Raw genomic sequence first — 18,280 nt, forward strand, 5'->3', positions numbered from 1 at the left:
ATATATAATTTTACATGTAACTGGGAAATAAGATATTCAGGGACTGGGAGAGATCCACCATGCCCTACTGGAAAGTCAGAGGGGGTATGGAAGATATGGGAGAGAGCAAATCAGAGGAGGGATTATCCAGTGGGTTCGCTATTTTGGCGTGGTGGGTAAGGGAAAAACAGGGAGAAAATTTGTAACTCAAAATCTTGCAGAAATGAATGATGTAAACTAGAAGTTATCAAAACATTTGATTAAAAAAATAAAATAATAAAATTACATGACCCACCTCTTCCATTTAAAGATCATAAAGCATTTGAGTCATGGAGTCCCATCCTTTCATTTTACAGATTAAAAAAAAACTGAGGGGAGGCTAGGTGGCGCAGTAAGACCCCTGCCCCAGAGTCAGGAGGACCTGGGATTGGTTCCCGCCTCAGATACTTAACACCCACACAAAAAAAACTGGCCGTGTAACCTTGAGCAAGTTACTTAACCCCAATTGCTTAGAAAAAACAAAACAAAACAAACCTGAGAGGTTAGGAGATTTGCTCAAAGTTGTACAGTGGTTGTGTGTGGTAAATCAAGGCTTGAGTCCAGGATTTGAAAATTCAAATCTAGCACTCTTTTCACTAAACCAAAACATCTTTTTCTAAAATTACAGTCAATTATTATCATTTGCACCCCTGTCTCCTACAATCATAATTTATTATTTCATTGTAAACATGAAGAGAATGTTGAGCACAAACCACAAAAAAAATTTATTTATTACAATTCTGTCTCTATTAACAAATGCAAAAGATCTCATTTTAATTTTAATATTTTTTTCTAAGTCTTTATTTAAAGGCAATAAATTTGCAAATGTAAAATGAATGCACCTTTAGAAAAACATTTCAATGACAAACATTAAACACTGAGTAATCTTGCTTATCTATTGTCCATCTTATCAAGTATACAACAGAATGAAATGCAATGAAAAAAAGTCAGTCTTCACATGCATCCTATAAGAAAGCTTTCTTCTTGAAGAGGTGATCATTAAAATGAACATCTTTGTACTTTTACATATTGGCTTTAGGTTCCAAAAGAAAGATAAGGAACAAAATGTAAATTTCCCCACATCATCTAGAAAATAGGTGGGCAACTGGAAGTTAAGATTTAAACTTTCTATCAGAAACAAAATATCCAAATGAAAAGACATGATAACTAATATTTCAAAATTTATCCTAATACTATTGATTATAAAAACTCCTAAATGCAACTGCTTATTTAAAAAAAAAGCTACAAGTGTAATTCCAGTAAATAAAATTTACTAGAAAATTATTTTCCAATAGCAGTTATATAGTTTATTCAATTTTGTTGAAAGACCATGAAGATCTATATTCCTTCAGAGATACAAAATACAGACCTTTTGGAAAATGACTTTTAAATATCACTAAGACACTCTTTATCTATAACAAGTGAAACTAGTGAAGTAGGCAAGTGAAATTTAAAATACTCTAATATTTAATTTTAGATTATGTACAGTAGAGCTAAATTTGTATATTTGTTACTACTAATGCTTGAATCTTCATAGGCAGATAATAAACCTGTTATACCATGTTCATATTGGTTAGTTTCCTGGAGCAAATACAATCAGTACATATTTAAACTGTGATGCTGCTGGTGGCAATAACAGGGCAATGTACTGTTTCATTATTTAAAAATAAAATTGATGTAATACTATTATTTCAGTAGTAATTACTTTACATGCAAGTTTTCTTGCTAAGGAATGACTTCCATTGGGCCCAATATACAAAATATTTCTGTTAATAGTGGCTTTTACAACATATTTTACTAAATTTTCTAAATATATTCACTGATATGCTACAACTTAAGATTCAAACATTAGGCAGGCTGAAAAAAAGCAATCCATAAGCTAAGGTGAAAATTCCAATAACTTTCCCAAACAAATAAAAAGAAAAAAAAAAGGAGTCCAATGAGCACACTGTAGGTCCCAAGTTATCCTATGGCTCTTAACCTAAATTTGTGCACATACACGCACACACACACATGCACACACACACACACACATACATACACAAAAGCAAAAAACAAATGAACGTATTAAGATCTCTGTGAAAATCATTTTATACTTGAAAGTTGTGTCCAGAAGCATATATATGCCCACACAGCCCTACCTTGTAAAATAAAAATACTCAGAAGTTTAAGTTCCACTTACTAAAGTGCATCTGCTTAACAAACCTAATAGGCCCTGCTATTACAATGATCCAACAAAGAATAGCTAATGTTTCTTCACTTCCTAGTCTTATTAAATGTAGAATGACCTATTTTTTTTGCCAAATGTATAATAACTATGCCATGAACTAAAAAAGAACTCAATGTGATCTTTTAAAATTCTCAAGAATTGGATCTCCTCATTTAAACTGAAACTATAGCATATTCATACAAACTAAGAGCTATATTAACTCTCTATTTACTTTAATATTAGCATGATGTTCCCTTAAGTTGTCTCTATGAGAGAAACAGTAATTTCCCACCCCCTAGATCTTTTGGCAGTAGCTACAAATGCAAAAGTAGCAGGACTTTCTGTACCAGAGACACTGTATTTTTATTAAAGCCAACTTATTCAGTATCTGTACTCAGTTATTGCACTTATGTATTACCCGGAATACATCTATAACAACCCAGCAATAATGATTGCAACAAAAGTATAGTAAATAAGTCTACAAAGAGTTTGCTGTCACTATATTAGAAGTAGATCTTCATGTTTTAAAATCTTTTCTAGAAAAAAATGCCAATAATAGCCATTCAACCAGAATACATAAATTATTACTTAATCAGATATAAAAGTTTATCTACCCTTCACACAATATAAATCTGTTAGGATTATTATTTTTTTTTTTACCATGCACAAAATCATGATTAGTTTGGAATATCTCTCTGGGTTAAAACAGCATTTTTTTCAAAATTTAAAGAAAAATAGATTTTATAAAAGGGACTTTCACTGTAAATCTAAGTCTTATTCTAAGACAGAAATTGGCTATGCTTTTTCATCGTAATTCTGTCTCAGTGAAAGACATAATTGTATTTGTTGATCTATTTATAACAAATGCTACATTTTCAAGAATAAAGGAATTATCAGTAGGCATCCTTTCTACTTCACATGAATTATTTATCCCTAAAGTATGTCAAGTATGCTTTTAAAGATTCAGGCAGGGGTAGTCTCATGATTTTCTCTCTCAATAGATTTTGAGGGGGTTCCTCTGGCTTCAAGGCTTCACTGTGGTCTTTTTCTTCCTCTTCTTTGTGGTCTTCTTCCATTTTTTCCTCTTCCTCACTGTCGAGAGTCTGAGGGATAAGTTGATTACCCACAAATACATATGTGTTAATTCTCTGTTTAACTCTCTTCCTTTTTCTTTTGGGAGGAGCTTTCTGAGAAATACCCTTGGCTTGCATCTCATCATTTATGAAGTTTCTAAGTGTTCGCCGAATGTAAATCCTAGCCAAGTCTTGTAGATTCCTGACAGCACATGGGGCTAAAGAAAAAGATTAAAAGGTTAAAATAAAGATTATTTCTTGAAAAAAAATACTGTAAAAATTTAATCTCATACTTTAGTGAATTCTAAACAGATGATAAAGATGGGGTTCTTTTGGTTTTGTTTTTTGGGAGAGGGAAAGATAGGGCAGTTGGGGCTAAGTGACTTGCCCAAGGTCACATGGCTAGTTTTGTGTTACGTGTCTGTGGCCAGATTTGAACTCAGGTCCTCCTGACTCCAGGGCTGGTATTCTATTCACTGTGCCACCTAGCTACACTGATAAAGATGTTTTTAAAAGATGGAAAAAAGTGAAATAATCTCAAATGCAGAGATGATTTTTCCATCAAAGAAATAGAAGGAATTCTTTAACATAATTGTGCTTGATAGTATTAAGAATAAAGGTCAACAAAATATAATCATTAATGGGGCGGCTAGGTGGCGCAGTGAGTAGAGTGCTGGCTCTGGAGTCAGGAGGACCTGATTTCAGATCTGGCCTCAGACACTTACACACACAAATAAAAAACCTAGCCGTGTGAACTTGGGCAAGTTACTTAACCCCAAATGCCCTCCAAAAAAGCAAATATATATATATACTTCATTAACTTTTATATAATGCACTTTCAAATTTGCAAAGGGCTTTATGATACATTATCTCCTTTGAGGCTTACAACATCCCTGTTAAGTGGGTGTTACAGTTATTATTCCTACTTCATAGATTGGGAAACCATAGATTTACCAGAGGCACCCAGCTAATGTCAAAGAAATGATCTGAACACAGGTCTCCAGATCTAGTACTCTATCCATTTTCTGATGGTGTCTTTTTTTACCAAAATTTTTTTGAAAATTAATGATTGGGGGAAAATATTTATGGTATTATGTATGAAAGATGTTAAAACATTTACAAAAGGTCCACAATGGAACAGATATGAACAATTTCTGTAAAACACAAAATGCTCAACCTCACTAATAATCAAAAGAAATACTAATAAAAACTTTCAGGTACCACCTAAGTAACATCAACTTGGCAAAAATAATTAAAAGCTAAAAAAACAGTGCAGGAAGGTGGAGGGTTAGAAAAATTATCTAATTCTAAAAGAATGATAAATCAATTATGAATAGAATTACAAATGGATAGAATCTTCTTGGAAGATAATCTGGCAGTAAGTAATAAGGGCTTTTAAAAAAATAATCTTTGACCTAGCAAGTCCTGAAAGCATTATCAAAAACAAAACAAAGGAGTTATACATTCAAAGATCTTTAAAAGAATGTTTCAGAGAATCACAGAATCACATTTGGAAGGTACTTCAGGTCTTTTAGTTTTAATTTTGTAACTAGAAACTACAAAAGAAAAAGTGGTACCAATATAAATGCATAATAGTAAGACAATGGTTAAATAAATTGTGGTATAGGAATACAAATATAATACATATGCAATTAAGATTGACAATTATGAGGAATAAAAAGAAATCTGGAAGGACCCCTATAAAATGACGGAGGGAGAAGAGGGAGAGGAAGGACAGAACCCATACTATCAATCATAGAAGAGAAAGGTGAATGGTGGAAAAAGTGAATAGGAATGAACACAATCAGTAGGCCACACATAATACTTGTCCCTGAATAGAACTAAAATCAAGCTGGGCCACCACCTAGGACACCTAAAACTACAAAACTTCTCCAGTCCTAATCCAAAATGAACCCAATATTTTTAAAGCTCAAAAAGAACTAAAACGACCTTTGAAGTAAAGCAATGGCTGAGTGACCTACTATATTTCACCTACCCAACTTTCTAATGCCACCATAGCTAAAATATTTTGATTCTCTGCTACCCATATCAGGGTCAAATTCAAATTTGGAGCATGTCTAGCAAGGGTTGGAAGCTAGAGAAATCAGGAGGTTCTTTTCTCTTTTCAAGTACTACTGCATATATGTTATATATAAGGTTTTTATTTTACCCTTCTATCTCCGGCATCCAGTACAGTGCCTTGAACATATAAAGTGCTCAGTAGACACTTACTGAAAAGAACACACTATGTGCCACCTATCTGGTTCTTTTCTCAGAAACTTTCTTTCTCATCACCAATGTTCTTAATTCTTTGTTAATCAAAGCACCTTGCTTATTTTCCTCTTCTCACTCTTCCTTGGATAATATGTTGACTACAGCAAGTGTCTATGCCCTCAAATCCTCCTGAGTATGGCTGAACCAGATTAAAATGTAAATGGAAAATAAATTAACAAATAAAAATATGCTAAAAACACAGATGTTGATGTCATTTTTTAAAGTCAATATTTGCTTGCAGAGAATCGTATGTATGGTTTTAATTCTCCTTTCCTTTCTTTTTCAGATTTGATATCACTGGCCTACAGCACAAAACAGATACCAGAGCTGAGAACCACCTTTTAAGAACAGTAGCCTCTCAAATTCACAGCATCCTAGGAATGCTAACAAGAGGAAGAAAGTACCTTTGTAGAAGTACCAAAACCCTTTTGTTATTTCCCGTGTTACTCATGCTAGTCTTTTAACAAAACAGATACATATTCTTTAAATAACATGGCAATGTGTCTGCAGCCAAATGGCAGTGTTATTCTCAAAAGGAGTAGCTTAGCTCTCCAGCCTTCTCTCACAACATCTGCCCCTCAGCCCCTGATGTCCTACATCCATCTTCTTCATGTGACTCTCTCAACTGTGTATACTCCTATGTTAAATACAGCTGCTCAAGGGATACTTCTACCAAAGTCCATAAAATCCTGAGTTGCCAGAGAACCTTACAAATCACCAGCTAAGCTTTGGGCAGAGGGAGAATTATAACTACATTTTGGCAAGCTTTTAGCTCACATTAAGGGCATGTTTCTTTGAACATTCTCTAGAATGATGCAAAAAGGTTTCAGCTGCTAAAAATTTGGAAGTCTCACAGCACTATACCTACTGTTCAATACTTGTTTTTATTCTACTTTAGGTGGGAGCTTGTTAATAACAGATGAAAAACAATATTAATCTAGGTTGCTCAAAGTCAATTTCTAATTCAATCTGACCTATCAAAATTCAGTTAAAATTAACCTCACTAATACACTGAACTGAAGCAGTTTATTGTGTTAGCAAAGTATGAAGTTTTAAAGATAAACAGGATTATGTACATATTTTTGAGATAAGGTTCTGCTTATTAATAACTAAATTGCTTTTTTGACTTCTATTAAAAGAGACTTAAAAATTCTTTGCTATTAATATTTAACAAAAGAATTCTCAATTCTATAGTGTATTTCTGTTAACTGATTTTACCACGCAAAAACATTTTGTCTTATTTCATACCTGTCATAATGGTGCTTATTTTAAAACATATAAATATAATAGCAATATCTCAAATTTATGTATTTCATAAATGTGTTGATACGATCAAAAAGTACTTGATATTCATGTTTATACCACTGGTTATGTTTATAGGGAATATTATCCAAATAATCACAGTAATTACCCCGTTTATAAAAAAATAGATTAAATTCTACTTTTTACAATAGAAAATTAAAATAAGCAGGTAAAATAGTAAAGAATATTGAGTGGTGATTATTTGTGATTTTATTTTTACACAGTGCTACAGGTGTAGTGGGCACTCAAATGCTTTCTTAACTGTTATTTCCTGTGGACTCCGAAAATCCACTTATGACTAACCATAATGCTTACAGTTAGGCAATTATAAAGTCAAATTTTAATGCTGTGCAATGAGGTTATCATTTCTTGAGTTCTCTTTTCTCATTCCTTTTCATCCATCTACTTTAACTGACATGGCTCCCAATATCAGAAATGCACAGCTGATTTAGGCTAGGAAAAAGACAGACAAAAGCAATTTTAAAAATTCTTTTTAATAGCCAAAGTTATACTGTATGTACCCAATAATTACAGAAACAACCAAAGCTAAAAAAGAGGGGATGTGGCTGAAATAAGTATACAGAAGAAAAAATATTTTCAAAAGGGGCGGCCAGGTAGCACAGTGAGTAAGAGCACTGGCTCCAGTGTTGAGAAGACCTGGAGATCGAATCCCGGGCTCAGACACTTAGCACCCTCCCAGAAACACCTGGCCGTGTAACCTTGAGCAAGTTACTTAACCCCAATTGCTTAGGGGCGGCCAGATGGCTCAGTGAGTAAGAGTACCGGCTCCAGTGTCGGGATAACCTGGATCAAATCTGGGCTCAGATACTCAGCACCACACCCAGAAATAACTGGCTGTGTAACCTTGAGCAAGTTACTTAACCCCAATTGCTTTAAAAAAAAAATATTTTCAAAAAACTGGCATCAATTCTGGTAATTTGGTATTTTATTATAATTCAGCAGTTCCCTAAAAACCAAAACAGGGTCTCAACTATTTTTGGTACAGATATAGAATTTTGTGAAATTTAAAGGGTTCAAGCATTCTTGGAATACAGCCCTAGAGAAGCTTCTATTTGTAGCAAAATAACTTCATCATTATCACATATTTAGCAAAATAATCCATGAGTTTCACATGTAAATTATGAACACAATTTGTAAGTGAATGCTGATCTTCTTAGAAAAAAATAGGGTATTTTAAATACAGCAATTCTTTGGTCTTAGAGAACAAAAATACTTACGTAATCCCACTGAATCTGGTTTGCTATTGTCATTCCTATTTGGTTGTATTAATGGAGCAAAGGAAACAGCAAGGATGTTTTTACTTTCCCAGGTATTCTGTCCAGTCCGCATAATTTGAGTTAACTAAATAAAAAAATTTTTAAAAAAAAGTTTAATCTAGGAAAGCAGGCTGTCCAATAATTGTAATAATCTAATTATGTTTACAGCACCACTTTATTTGATCATTTAAGGGAGGTGATCAGAAATTGACAAGCCCTACAAAAGAGTAATCAGATGTACAATAGTCAAACGATACTGGTGTTACTTTGACTTTAGTATTTATTATGAAGATGTGATTACCATGTACTGTATATGGCAGATTTAAGATTTTAGCTTAAAATTAAATTTAAAATATATAGGCAAATGTAAAAAGAAGTCTTAGAGGGGCTCAATTTGAGGAGTTAATTTCAGAGTTAAATTCAGCCCTTCTCAAAAAGATTTGTCTCTGGTAAGTTCAGCTGGTTAAAATCAAGTATTAATGATGCTTTGATCACTGTGGTTGTTAATTAACTTCATCACATTCCACTTATATCCACAATAAATTGTACTAGTCAATAGACAGACCAGCAAATAATATGAAAGGGATCAGCAGCAACCCAAAGTTAGTGCTGGAAAATCACTAGGAACCTCCACACTTACATTGGGCAGTGTGCTACTTCTGTATATTACATGACTATTCAACATATTCCCATGCCAATGTAAAATAAATGTTTATTAATGCATTTGTTTGATTTTGCTTTTTTTTTTTTTGGAGGGGGAAGATAGGGCAATTGGGGTTAAGTGACTTGCCCGAGGTCATACAGCTAGTTTTTTGTGTTACGTGTCTGAGGCTGGATTTGAACTCAGGTCCTACTGACTCCAGGTCCATTGCTCTATTCACTACACCACCTAGCTGCCCCAAAGTAACTGAAATCCTTGTTAAATGCCCTAAGGATTATAATTAAAATTAAAATACAATAGCAGTGAACATGAGGATACTTTTCAATACCGGGTTTTTTTCCTGTCCATACTGATAATTACTGCTAGTGTTTAATTTCATCAAAATATTTTTGAATCAATTTCTCTGATAATTCTGACAACTAATTTCTTTAGAAAATTAATGTTTATTACATTCACCATACAAGTACATATTTATTAATGATACAGTTTTATTAATATAGACACAACTAATAGTACAAATGTAAACCTCAAAGTAAAATCTTTGGTCACAGCATAAAAGAAAAATACAGAATCTTGGTACTGGAAAGGATCTTATAAATTACTCTATGACCTAAGCTCGTTTGTTTTGCAGATGAAAGGTTAAATGTTTACTTTAAAGCATAGTTAGATCTAGAACCAGATATTGTGACTGTTAATTTAGTGATTTTTTCAACTACAAAAAATATGCATATTTATATCAAAATCTGAAAAGCAAATATCCTTACAAACATTCCAAAGTAATACAAATATACCATTTCTAAAATATACTTGGAAAAAAACCCTATTTTTTGCTGTGAAGTTATTTAAAATTATTTTGAAAAATAGGACTGAGAAAATATGATAGTATGTAAAGACCCATTTCCCTATCTCCTAAGTCATTATGTTGTCTTTTACTTTCCTACTTGCCAAATGTAAGACTGTTATTCTCTTTAATACATTTTTGGATGATACAAAAATATTTCTTTAAATATATTTTATGATAAATTTTATATGATATAAAAGTAATGACAGTGAATCTGGATGTATATAGCATTACCAGAATGCTTTTTAATTATGGTATCCAAAATAAGGACTTTTTGATTTACACATTTTCTAGAATAACTATTTTCAAAACTTCATACAATATTACATTCTTCAAAGAAAAGTTTTATTGCTTATTTGTTCACATAAGTTTTAGTAAATCTTATTTCCTTCCTTTTCATCTTCTCATTTATTAAATTCATCTTGATAATAGGTGACCATAAAGAGGATGCTGATCTACCACTGTTTAAAAATTACAAATATGTATACACACACATATGAAGAATTTATTACTGTAATTTATGAAGAAAATTCACATGTATGTTTCTGACACCATTAAGGGAAAAAGATTAGTGAAAGTCACCTGATCTTCTATAGGCATGACTAGAATACCTCCCACTTTCAATAATATTTTCATGTAGTTTTCATGGTCTTTCTGGACACCAGCTCCACAATAAATCCGGTCATACTGATGGCTATCAGATGCTATCTCAAGACAGTTACCAACCACAAATGCTGGTTCACAGAACTCAAATCTGAAAAGAAAATAATATACATGTGTAAATATTCATTTCAGGATAATTCTCTTTCAAGAAAAATTAGTCTAGAAAAAAAAATTTAAACCTCATTTGTTAAGCAATGTTATTAACTTTAAAGTCTAGGATTTATTTATTCTATCCGAGTTCAATGTAAAAATTTGAGCACCAAACTTGATCTAGTTCATTATCAAAGGAAAAGAAAATCTGCTTTCTACTAACTTATGCTTAGATATATCCAAAAACTATTATTAAAGTCAAATAATTATATCTAATGAAATTCTACTACAACTGTTCTCATAATCTGCCACAATAATTTGCAATGTAAGCTAGAATTCAGGGAAAGAAAGACTTAAGCAAATTTCTCCCCAATGGAAAGGAAAATATTCATGGGTAAATGAAGTTAGTAAGACTCCAAAGAGTACTCATCTCACTACTATTAACAGCAATAACTTTTAACCACATGGGATGTCATTCCCATTCTGTTTACTATAACCACTGCATACAAGTAAAACATTATGAGCCCTTAGGACTGAGAATATTCCTGCTAACTTTAGGCTAAGGAACATTTTAAAACTAAGATACTATACTTAAGGGGGATAAATTAGCTATCCTGAGGCATCATAGCTTATTGCCCTCTTCCCAGACATAAACAGGAAGAATTAGACCATAAATCAGGTAACATTTAACCCTGCCAACTCATTTCTGACTACAATATGGTTTGGAACAACAGGCCTCGGCTTAATTGCCTGTGTTCTAGTGAATGGAGAAAAACAACCTCTAGGGGGAAACAGATACCTTTTTTAAAATCTCCATAAAGAAAATTAGTTAAAGCTCTAAGTATTTTCTTTGGTTTGTGTTAAATAACTCTTATGTTGAGTTACTTTATAAAAGAAACAGTACATATATCCATAATAATTAAAACCTCGGCAAAACATTTACCTGTAAAGAAAAACAAAACAAATGCATAATATGGAATCCAGTTTTTGTTATCTAAAATTCTTCAGCTTTTAAGTTGAGTGACAAAGGACACAGAAATTAAGAGTGACAGACAGCATTACAAAGCCAAGACATCACTTCGAGGCAAAATAACTTTTAGGAAAAGCTTTGGCATGTAGTAGAGGAAAAAAATGCAATTCCAATAACTTTTCATTTGCAGTTTGTGTCCAAAATAAGGAGCTAATAGTTCTATTTACTGTTCTTCGCATTCACCAGACCACATCTAGAATACTGTGTTCAGTTCTAAGTGTTCATTTTGAAAGGTATCAACAAACAAAAGTGCATCCAGGAGAAACTAACCATGACAGTGAAAGAACTTGAACCTATGTGATGTAGCACTGAACTGGGCATGTATTTACTCTAAAAATTAGAACTTACATACAAGATATTAAAAAAATTTGAAAATATTTTAAGGATTGACATATTCTAGGGGACAGAACTGGGACCACTGGATGAGGAGTTATATAGAGAAGTAGATATCTTCTACTTAAAAACTAGAGCCAACTATCTTAAGTGTTCAAGCAGAGAACCTACTATGATTAATAACATCTCTTCAACTAGTAACATATTGGCCTACAAAATCTCTAACATCCTTTCAACTTAAGAGGTATAAAGAATTTCAACTGAAAATAAAAATAGCAGTTACTGATTTATCTTAAGAAGCAACTTGGTAGAATAGATAGAGAGCTGGTCTTAAAGCTGTATGGACATGAACTCAAATACAGCCTTTGACACATGTTGGCTTTGACACATGTCGTGACCCTGGACAATTCAAATAACTTCTACTATAGATGAGGTGCTAAACTCACAGGCTACAGATCACCCCCCAAAACTGCCTGAACCGAATTACAAGGTTATTGGGACATGTTTATCAAAATGAAAGCATAATACAACAGAGATATTAACATGTGGTATTCTAAAGTCAATATTTATAGTCTGCATAGCTAAATGACACCACTGACAATTCTATAGTAATATAAATTGGAGAGAATGTACCAACCTTCTCTAGTAGGAATTTTCTTATTTAAATCCTCTAAACCAATGAAATTAATATGAAATCATAAATCCAGTTCCTATCCCAATACAAGATTTTCAAAAAATGTTTCATATGTTTTACCACAATTGAACCTTACAATAACCACAGGTAAATACTACAGGCATCAGACCTCTTTATAGGTGACAAAACTGAGTCTTACAAAGTAAGTAACTTGCTCACAAATCTATATTAAGTGCAGAAAGAAGGATGTGAACCCTGGTCTTTCTGATTCTAAATCCAAAGTTTCAATCCATTAGGACTGCACTGCCTGTCTTTTTGTGCCTCAGTTATCATCCTTATGGCGTGGATACACTGAAGAAGGGAAACTCCCACTCAGTACTGCAAAGCTCAAGTAGTTCCCAGCAGTCAGTCAGCAGTACAAAGGAATTCAGATTTTGTTCTTTTACGTTTGCTGTGCTCCAAGCTCCACTGCCTCTCCCTCCAGCTCCAGGGTCACACGCTTGGTTCAGAAATTCAAACTACCTCTAAAAGGCATCCGTGGCCAAAAAATTTCTCCACTCGGTTGTCAAATTTCTTTCTTGGACACTGCCTCTACTAACCTGAGGGATCTCTCTCAAAGGTGTAGGGCTTTATTGCCCCAAGGACCAAGGATCGAACACTAATTTCTAGTCTATGCATAGTTTATGGATTTCTCCTCTTCTAATCAAATGTATATGCTTTCTTTTATATGAGTACCAATGAGGCACGGCAACCTGTCCGAATCATATCAATCACAAACTAAAACAATCAGTCCATGGGGCTATTCATACCTCTCCAAGTGTCAGAGTATGTCATGCCTATTCAAAATCCCAAATTAAAGAAGTCATCAAGTCTATGAATAACCATGTAGAGTAAAATGATCTCATATGTAACACAAACCTATGGCGATGACATGATCTAATAATCAGTGCATTTTATTAGAATATAACTTGAATGAGAAGAGAATGATTTAATTTTTGTATTTATAGCCCCTATGTGTGGCACAGTGCCTAGCATAAAGCAGGTACTTAGCATGCAATTTTGTCGCATACTGCTTTGTATGAGACTGTAGTTAGATATGGTGACCAGGAATAAAAGACTATAGCCTCCCTCAGTCTAGAGCATACAGTGTCTAATCTCAACTGAGCCATCAGAACACCAGTGCAATCCTCTTACTCTTCCTTAATTGAAGCATGAGCCCACTCAGTAAAGTGGTTGTTCCAAACCTACTTTATCAAGAACAATCACCCGGAGTCCCTCTTCTTCCCTCTTAAGCCCAACTCCCTGTCACATTCTCCTATATCCCTCTTTACTCCAGTATCTGATGCTGAAGATCCCATCTCACCAAGGCCAGACCCTCCACATGTACTTCTGATCCCCTCCTCTCTCACCTTCTCCAGCAGATTTCTTCCACTACCACCACTTCTCTCTTTCTAACCTTCAATCTCCTCCTATCTACTGGGTTATTCACCTGTGACCAACAAACATAATCAGGTTTTCTCCATGCTGGAGAACAAAGACTCTCACTAAACCCTACCACCCTCTCATTCTATATCTCCTTCCCTTCTTAGCCAAACTCCTTGAAAAAAGTCATTCATCTCTTCATGCCTCTGCTTCCTTTCTTCCAAATCCCCTATAATGTCATTTTCAACTTCATGACTCAACTGAAACTGGTCTCTTCAAAATTATCAGCAATCTTTTAATTACCAAATACAATGAACTTTTCTCACTAATCCTTGTGACCTCTACAGTATTTGTTGTTTTCAGTCATGACCCCATTTGGGGTTTCCTTGACAAAGACACTAAAGTGATTTGCCATTTCCTTCTCCAGCTCATTTTACAGATGAGGAACTATGGCGAACAGGGTTAGGTGATTAGCCCAGGGTCACACAGCTAGGTGTCAGAGGCCAGATTTTAAGAAGTTTTCCTGATTCCAGGGTACTGTACACAGTGCCACCTAGCTGCCCAGTATATGACATGATCAAATTCTGCACCAATACTCTGGGTTTCATGACACTGCTTCTGTCTCTTACTTTTCCTGCAACCTGTTTAACCAATTCTTCTCAGTCTGTGGGGCTCTGCCTTGGATCCTCTTCTGTCACTATGTTCTTAGTGACCTTGTCAGTTCCCATGAGTTTTAATTTTTCTTTCTATGTAAGTTAAGACCCAGATCCATATAACTATTATTACCCTGTTTCCCCGATAATAAGACACTGTCTTATTATTTTTTTTGGAAAGAAAAACACCAGAGGGCTTATTTTCAGGGGAGGGCTTATGTTGTCCTGCCTCAGCTCTCCTCCACGGCACTGCTTGCAATGGCACCAGCAAGCAAATCACTGGGGAAGAACAGGATGACGCGCTCACTGCTGCAGCTCTGATTGGATGCAGCTCGGAGCTCGGCGTGCGTTTCACGGGGGGGTAGGGGGGACGGTGCATACAGAGGGTACCGTAATGTAGCGTGTAGCGCAGGGGATCACCTTCACTACAGTAGCAATCTCAATAGGGCTTATTTTAGAGGAATCTTACACAGTAAGGGGAGGGCTTATTTTCGGGATAGGTCTTATTGTCGGGGAAACACGATAGTCTTTCTCCTGAGCTCCAGTCCCACATCACCAACTACCTACTTAACATTTCTAACTAGATCTCCCATAGAAATTTCAAATTCAACATGTCCAAAAAAGAACTCATCATTCCCACAAAGCCAATATCCCCTTTTTCAGAATTTCCTATTTCTCATATTTAACTTTCAATTCACTAACTACCCCAGAATTTTTTTCTGAAACTGCTTATACATCCCATCTAATTCTATTACATTCCTTCAAGATTTTACCTATAATTCAAGTTGAGATGGTTCCTGATGTCCTCCAACATTTTTGCTAGTCTGATAAATTGTTACCTACATATCTAATAAGCATTCCACTTAGGACTTTATCCAAGTACTTTTTAAAAGCAAGAGGTTATGACTTTTTTTTAATTGCATCTGTAGGACCTTTTGTAGTATCTTTTAGAGCTTTGTACTAGGGTGATGGTAGGGGTACTACTAATCTATGTTACCATAAGTTAAAATGGCTAAGGTCACATTATCAGTATATGTCAGGGTTGGAATTTGAACTCTAAGCCTTCCTGACTATGAGACCACTTTTCTATTTACTGCTTTTGTATCTTATCAAGTATCAAATATACTTGAGTTTGCTGAAATTTTAATTTATACAAAATTGTTGAACAGTACAGGCCAAAGACTAATCCTTATAGAAGTCTGCTAGAAACCTTTGACTACTCCACATTATTTTGATATGTTTAAAATCTGTTTTGCTATTTTGCCTTACCTCAAAATAAAAATCTTTACTTAAAATAATTCACAGTTGATTTTGTTTGTCAACTTAGTATACAAATGTATCATATTTTATGTGGTTATATGAAACTTAACTAAAAAAAAAGAATGCAATTCACTTTTTATTAACACTCATAACCATCAGGAACCAAATATATTTTACAAGTGCTTAGAAAACCTCCATATCAAAATCTGGATGTAAACATACCAAGAACATCCTTAGTTGATAGGCCAAAAGATTACATAAAGCACAAAATCACAGTAGACAATTTTACAGTGGATAGTTTCAAATAACTTTATTACAAGTTTGGTAGTAGCATTTTTTATCTCTGGTCATTTAAAACTAAAGATTCCAACACACTCAGTGGAACAAGTAAGCTCTACTTAATTTAACAAAAATAATGACATTTTTGAGAAGTAGCATGGCACTAAACTGGAGAGTCCTGAAGATCTAGATTTATATTATAATTTTGTTAGATAATCATTCTTTTACCATAAGCAAATCACTCAACCTGTCTGTGCCCGAGGCAACTCTCTAAATCTGTAAAATATAATTAAATTTGATGACTAAATTGGGTATTAACATTTTTTCCCAAAACCCTTTGACAAAAATGTGAACCAAGAGTTGAAATACAGGCATGATTAAAAAAGGCCTGGGGGGCATTGAATGACCATAGTTAACTTATTTTGCAACACAAAAGAAATCTCAATAAGTCTAATTGCTAATTTGACCTTGAAAGACCTGAGAACAGAACTGTTAGATCAAGTTTGATTTGGGGACAAAACAAAAATCATATATATGTCACTGAGCACTTAACAAGAGGTTTACTTTCTTCCAACCCAGCAAAGAAATGCACCAAGAATCCTGTGGCCTCCATAGACACTAACCTCCTTGTCTATGGAAACCTGCAAGGTGTGATTTCAGACAGCTTTAAGTAAGACCAGCTTGGGGACTTTCTATTTACCCTTAGGTTATCAAAAAGCCACAACACACTTCGTATTTTGAATTTTGTATAAATAAATCCACTACAGGCTCACAGATCTAGACAGAAGAGACTTCAGTGGCTACCCCAGTCTACTGCTCAACTTTTACACTTAAGGGAACTGGGGTTGAAACAAAAAATTTGGCCTGTCTTGAATCCCTAAGACTTTATCCCCAGCTCTTGGTATTTTATGCCCTAAACCCAGTGCTTTAAACATAACAGAGCCTTAACAAATGTTTTATTGAAGGGAATGGAAATTAATTTACTTCTGATTTTGATGATATTAAATGTATAATCTTATGATTCAAAGTAATGTTTAACTCCTTCATTAGACTTAACACTTTATTTTCTGAATCATTTTGGAAAGAAGCGTTATTTTTCTTAATCACCAATGACTATGTTCCTCAAAATGGCATTAATTTTTCAATTTGAGACTGAAAGATTTAAACAGACATCATAACTTCTATTTTTTAATGGAAACATTCTTCACCATTTAAATTTTCGGAATTATCCCACTTATCTAAATTTAATTTGTCAGCTAACATCCCCAACTTATCTATTTGAGGAAACATTTACAGTATTTTCATTGGTCCTATGGATATCTGTTTTTATATCATCATTGACACCTGCCATATCTTATTTAAACATTTTCTGCCAAACTCTGCTGCTCTTGATATATCTCCTTTTCCCTCAGAAGCTGAAGAACTAGAGATTAATCCTGTCATGAAGTTCTTAAAGTCAAACCAAAATCTCTACTGCTTTAATTTAAGCTTCTCTCTTCTTATTTATTTCTTCAGGAACGTGAACATCTGTAATATAGCTCTAGGTAAAATCCTTTACTTAAGATGGTTATTAAGTCTTTCCTTAGCCTTTTCTTCCATAACCAACCCTAAATGTTCAAACATACTAATTTAACTATGTTTTCTTTAAAATCTTTTATCAAAATTAATATATTTTGAGGAGAGTACCTGAAAAAAGGACATGTCTGCTTTCAAATGTAAAACTAACTCCAAAGATTATTTTCTGATTTATACATAATAATCCTTTTAATACAAGAAAATTTCACTGTATCCTGTTTTCACATAAAAGTACTATACTATCAACTCATATTCCTTTTTGTCTATTCACTTATAGGAATAGAAATTTCATCATGCAGTGATCACACCAAACTGTTCAAGAATGTTCCTTTTGGTCCTATAATTATTTCAAAACATGTCTCAACATGTCATTTGGTAAGACTGCAAAAAAGTAGTTGTCTTTTGCTTTCCTAGTGTCCACTGGGTGACTGAAATTGTATACACACTATTCTTTTCTCCAGTGACTGATTGCTAGCTTTAGATGTATGTATATACACACACATACCATACACATATGTATTGTAGCTGTATACTTGTAACAGTATGGCTGTTAGCAAAAAGGACTTGATTTTAATAGCAAAGATACAGAAAAAAATTAAATGATATTATCTTTCACAGTATACTTATTCGTATCGTCATTTAACAATAAATTATTGTGCTAGAACTAAAATTTTTCCTTTCATAGG

At 33.9% G+C, this 18,280-nt stretch overlaps 1 protein-coding gene across 8 annotated transcripts in view; it reads right to left on the minus strand.

The window, feature by feature from the left end:
- Nucleotides 1-18,280, minus strand: part of PCMTD1 (protein-L-isoaspartate (D-aspartate) O-methyltransferase domain containing 1) — a 548,363-nt gene that overhangs the window by 491,257 nt on the left and 38,826 nt on the right. For 6 of the 8 annotated variants that reach the window (XM_069099928.1, XM_069099930.1, XM_069099925.1 and 3 more), the window contains 3 exons: nucleotides 10,238-10,409; nucleotides 8,115-8,238; nucleotides 790-3,518 (listed from right to left, as the gene is read on the minus strand). In XM_069099928.1, the coding sequence (XP_068956029.1) occupies nucleotides 3,151-3,518; nucleotides 8,115-8,238; nucleotides 10,238-10,409 (664 nt within the window). In that variant the 3' untranslated portion in view covers nucleotides 790-3,150. Of the gene's footprint in view, nucleotides 1-789; nucleotides 3,519-7,063; nucleotides 7,330-8,114; nucleotides 8,239-10,237; nucleotides 10,410-18,280 lie in introns of those variants that run through there. The other 2 variants (XM_069099931.1, XM_069099929.1) reach the window with 2 other exon arrangements.

This window comes from Petaurus breviceps, unplaced genomic scaffold, assembly GCF_028583685.1.
Source record: "Petaurus breviceps papuanus isolate PSGF00001 unplaced genomic scaffold, PetGlider_PUasm1.0 38, whole genome shotgun sequence".
Taxonomy (NCBI): Eukaryota; Metazoa; Chordata; class Mammalia; order Diprotodontia; family Petauridae; genus Petaurus; species Petaurus breviceps.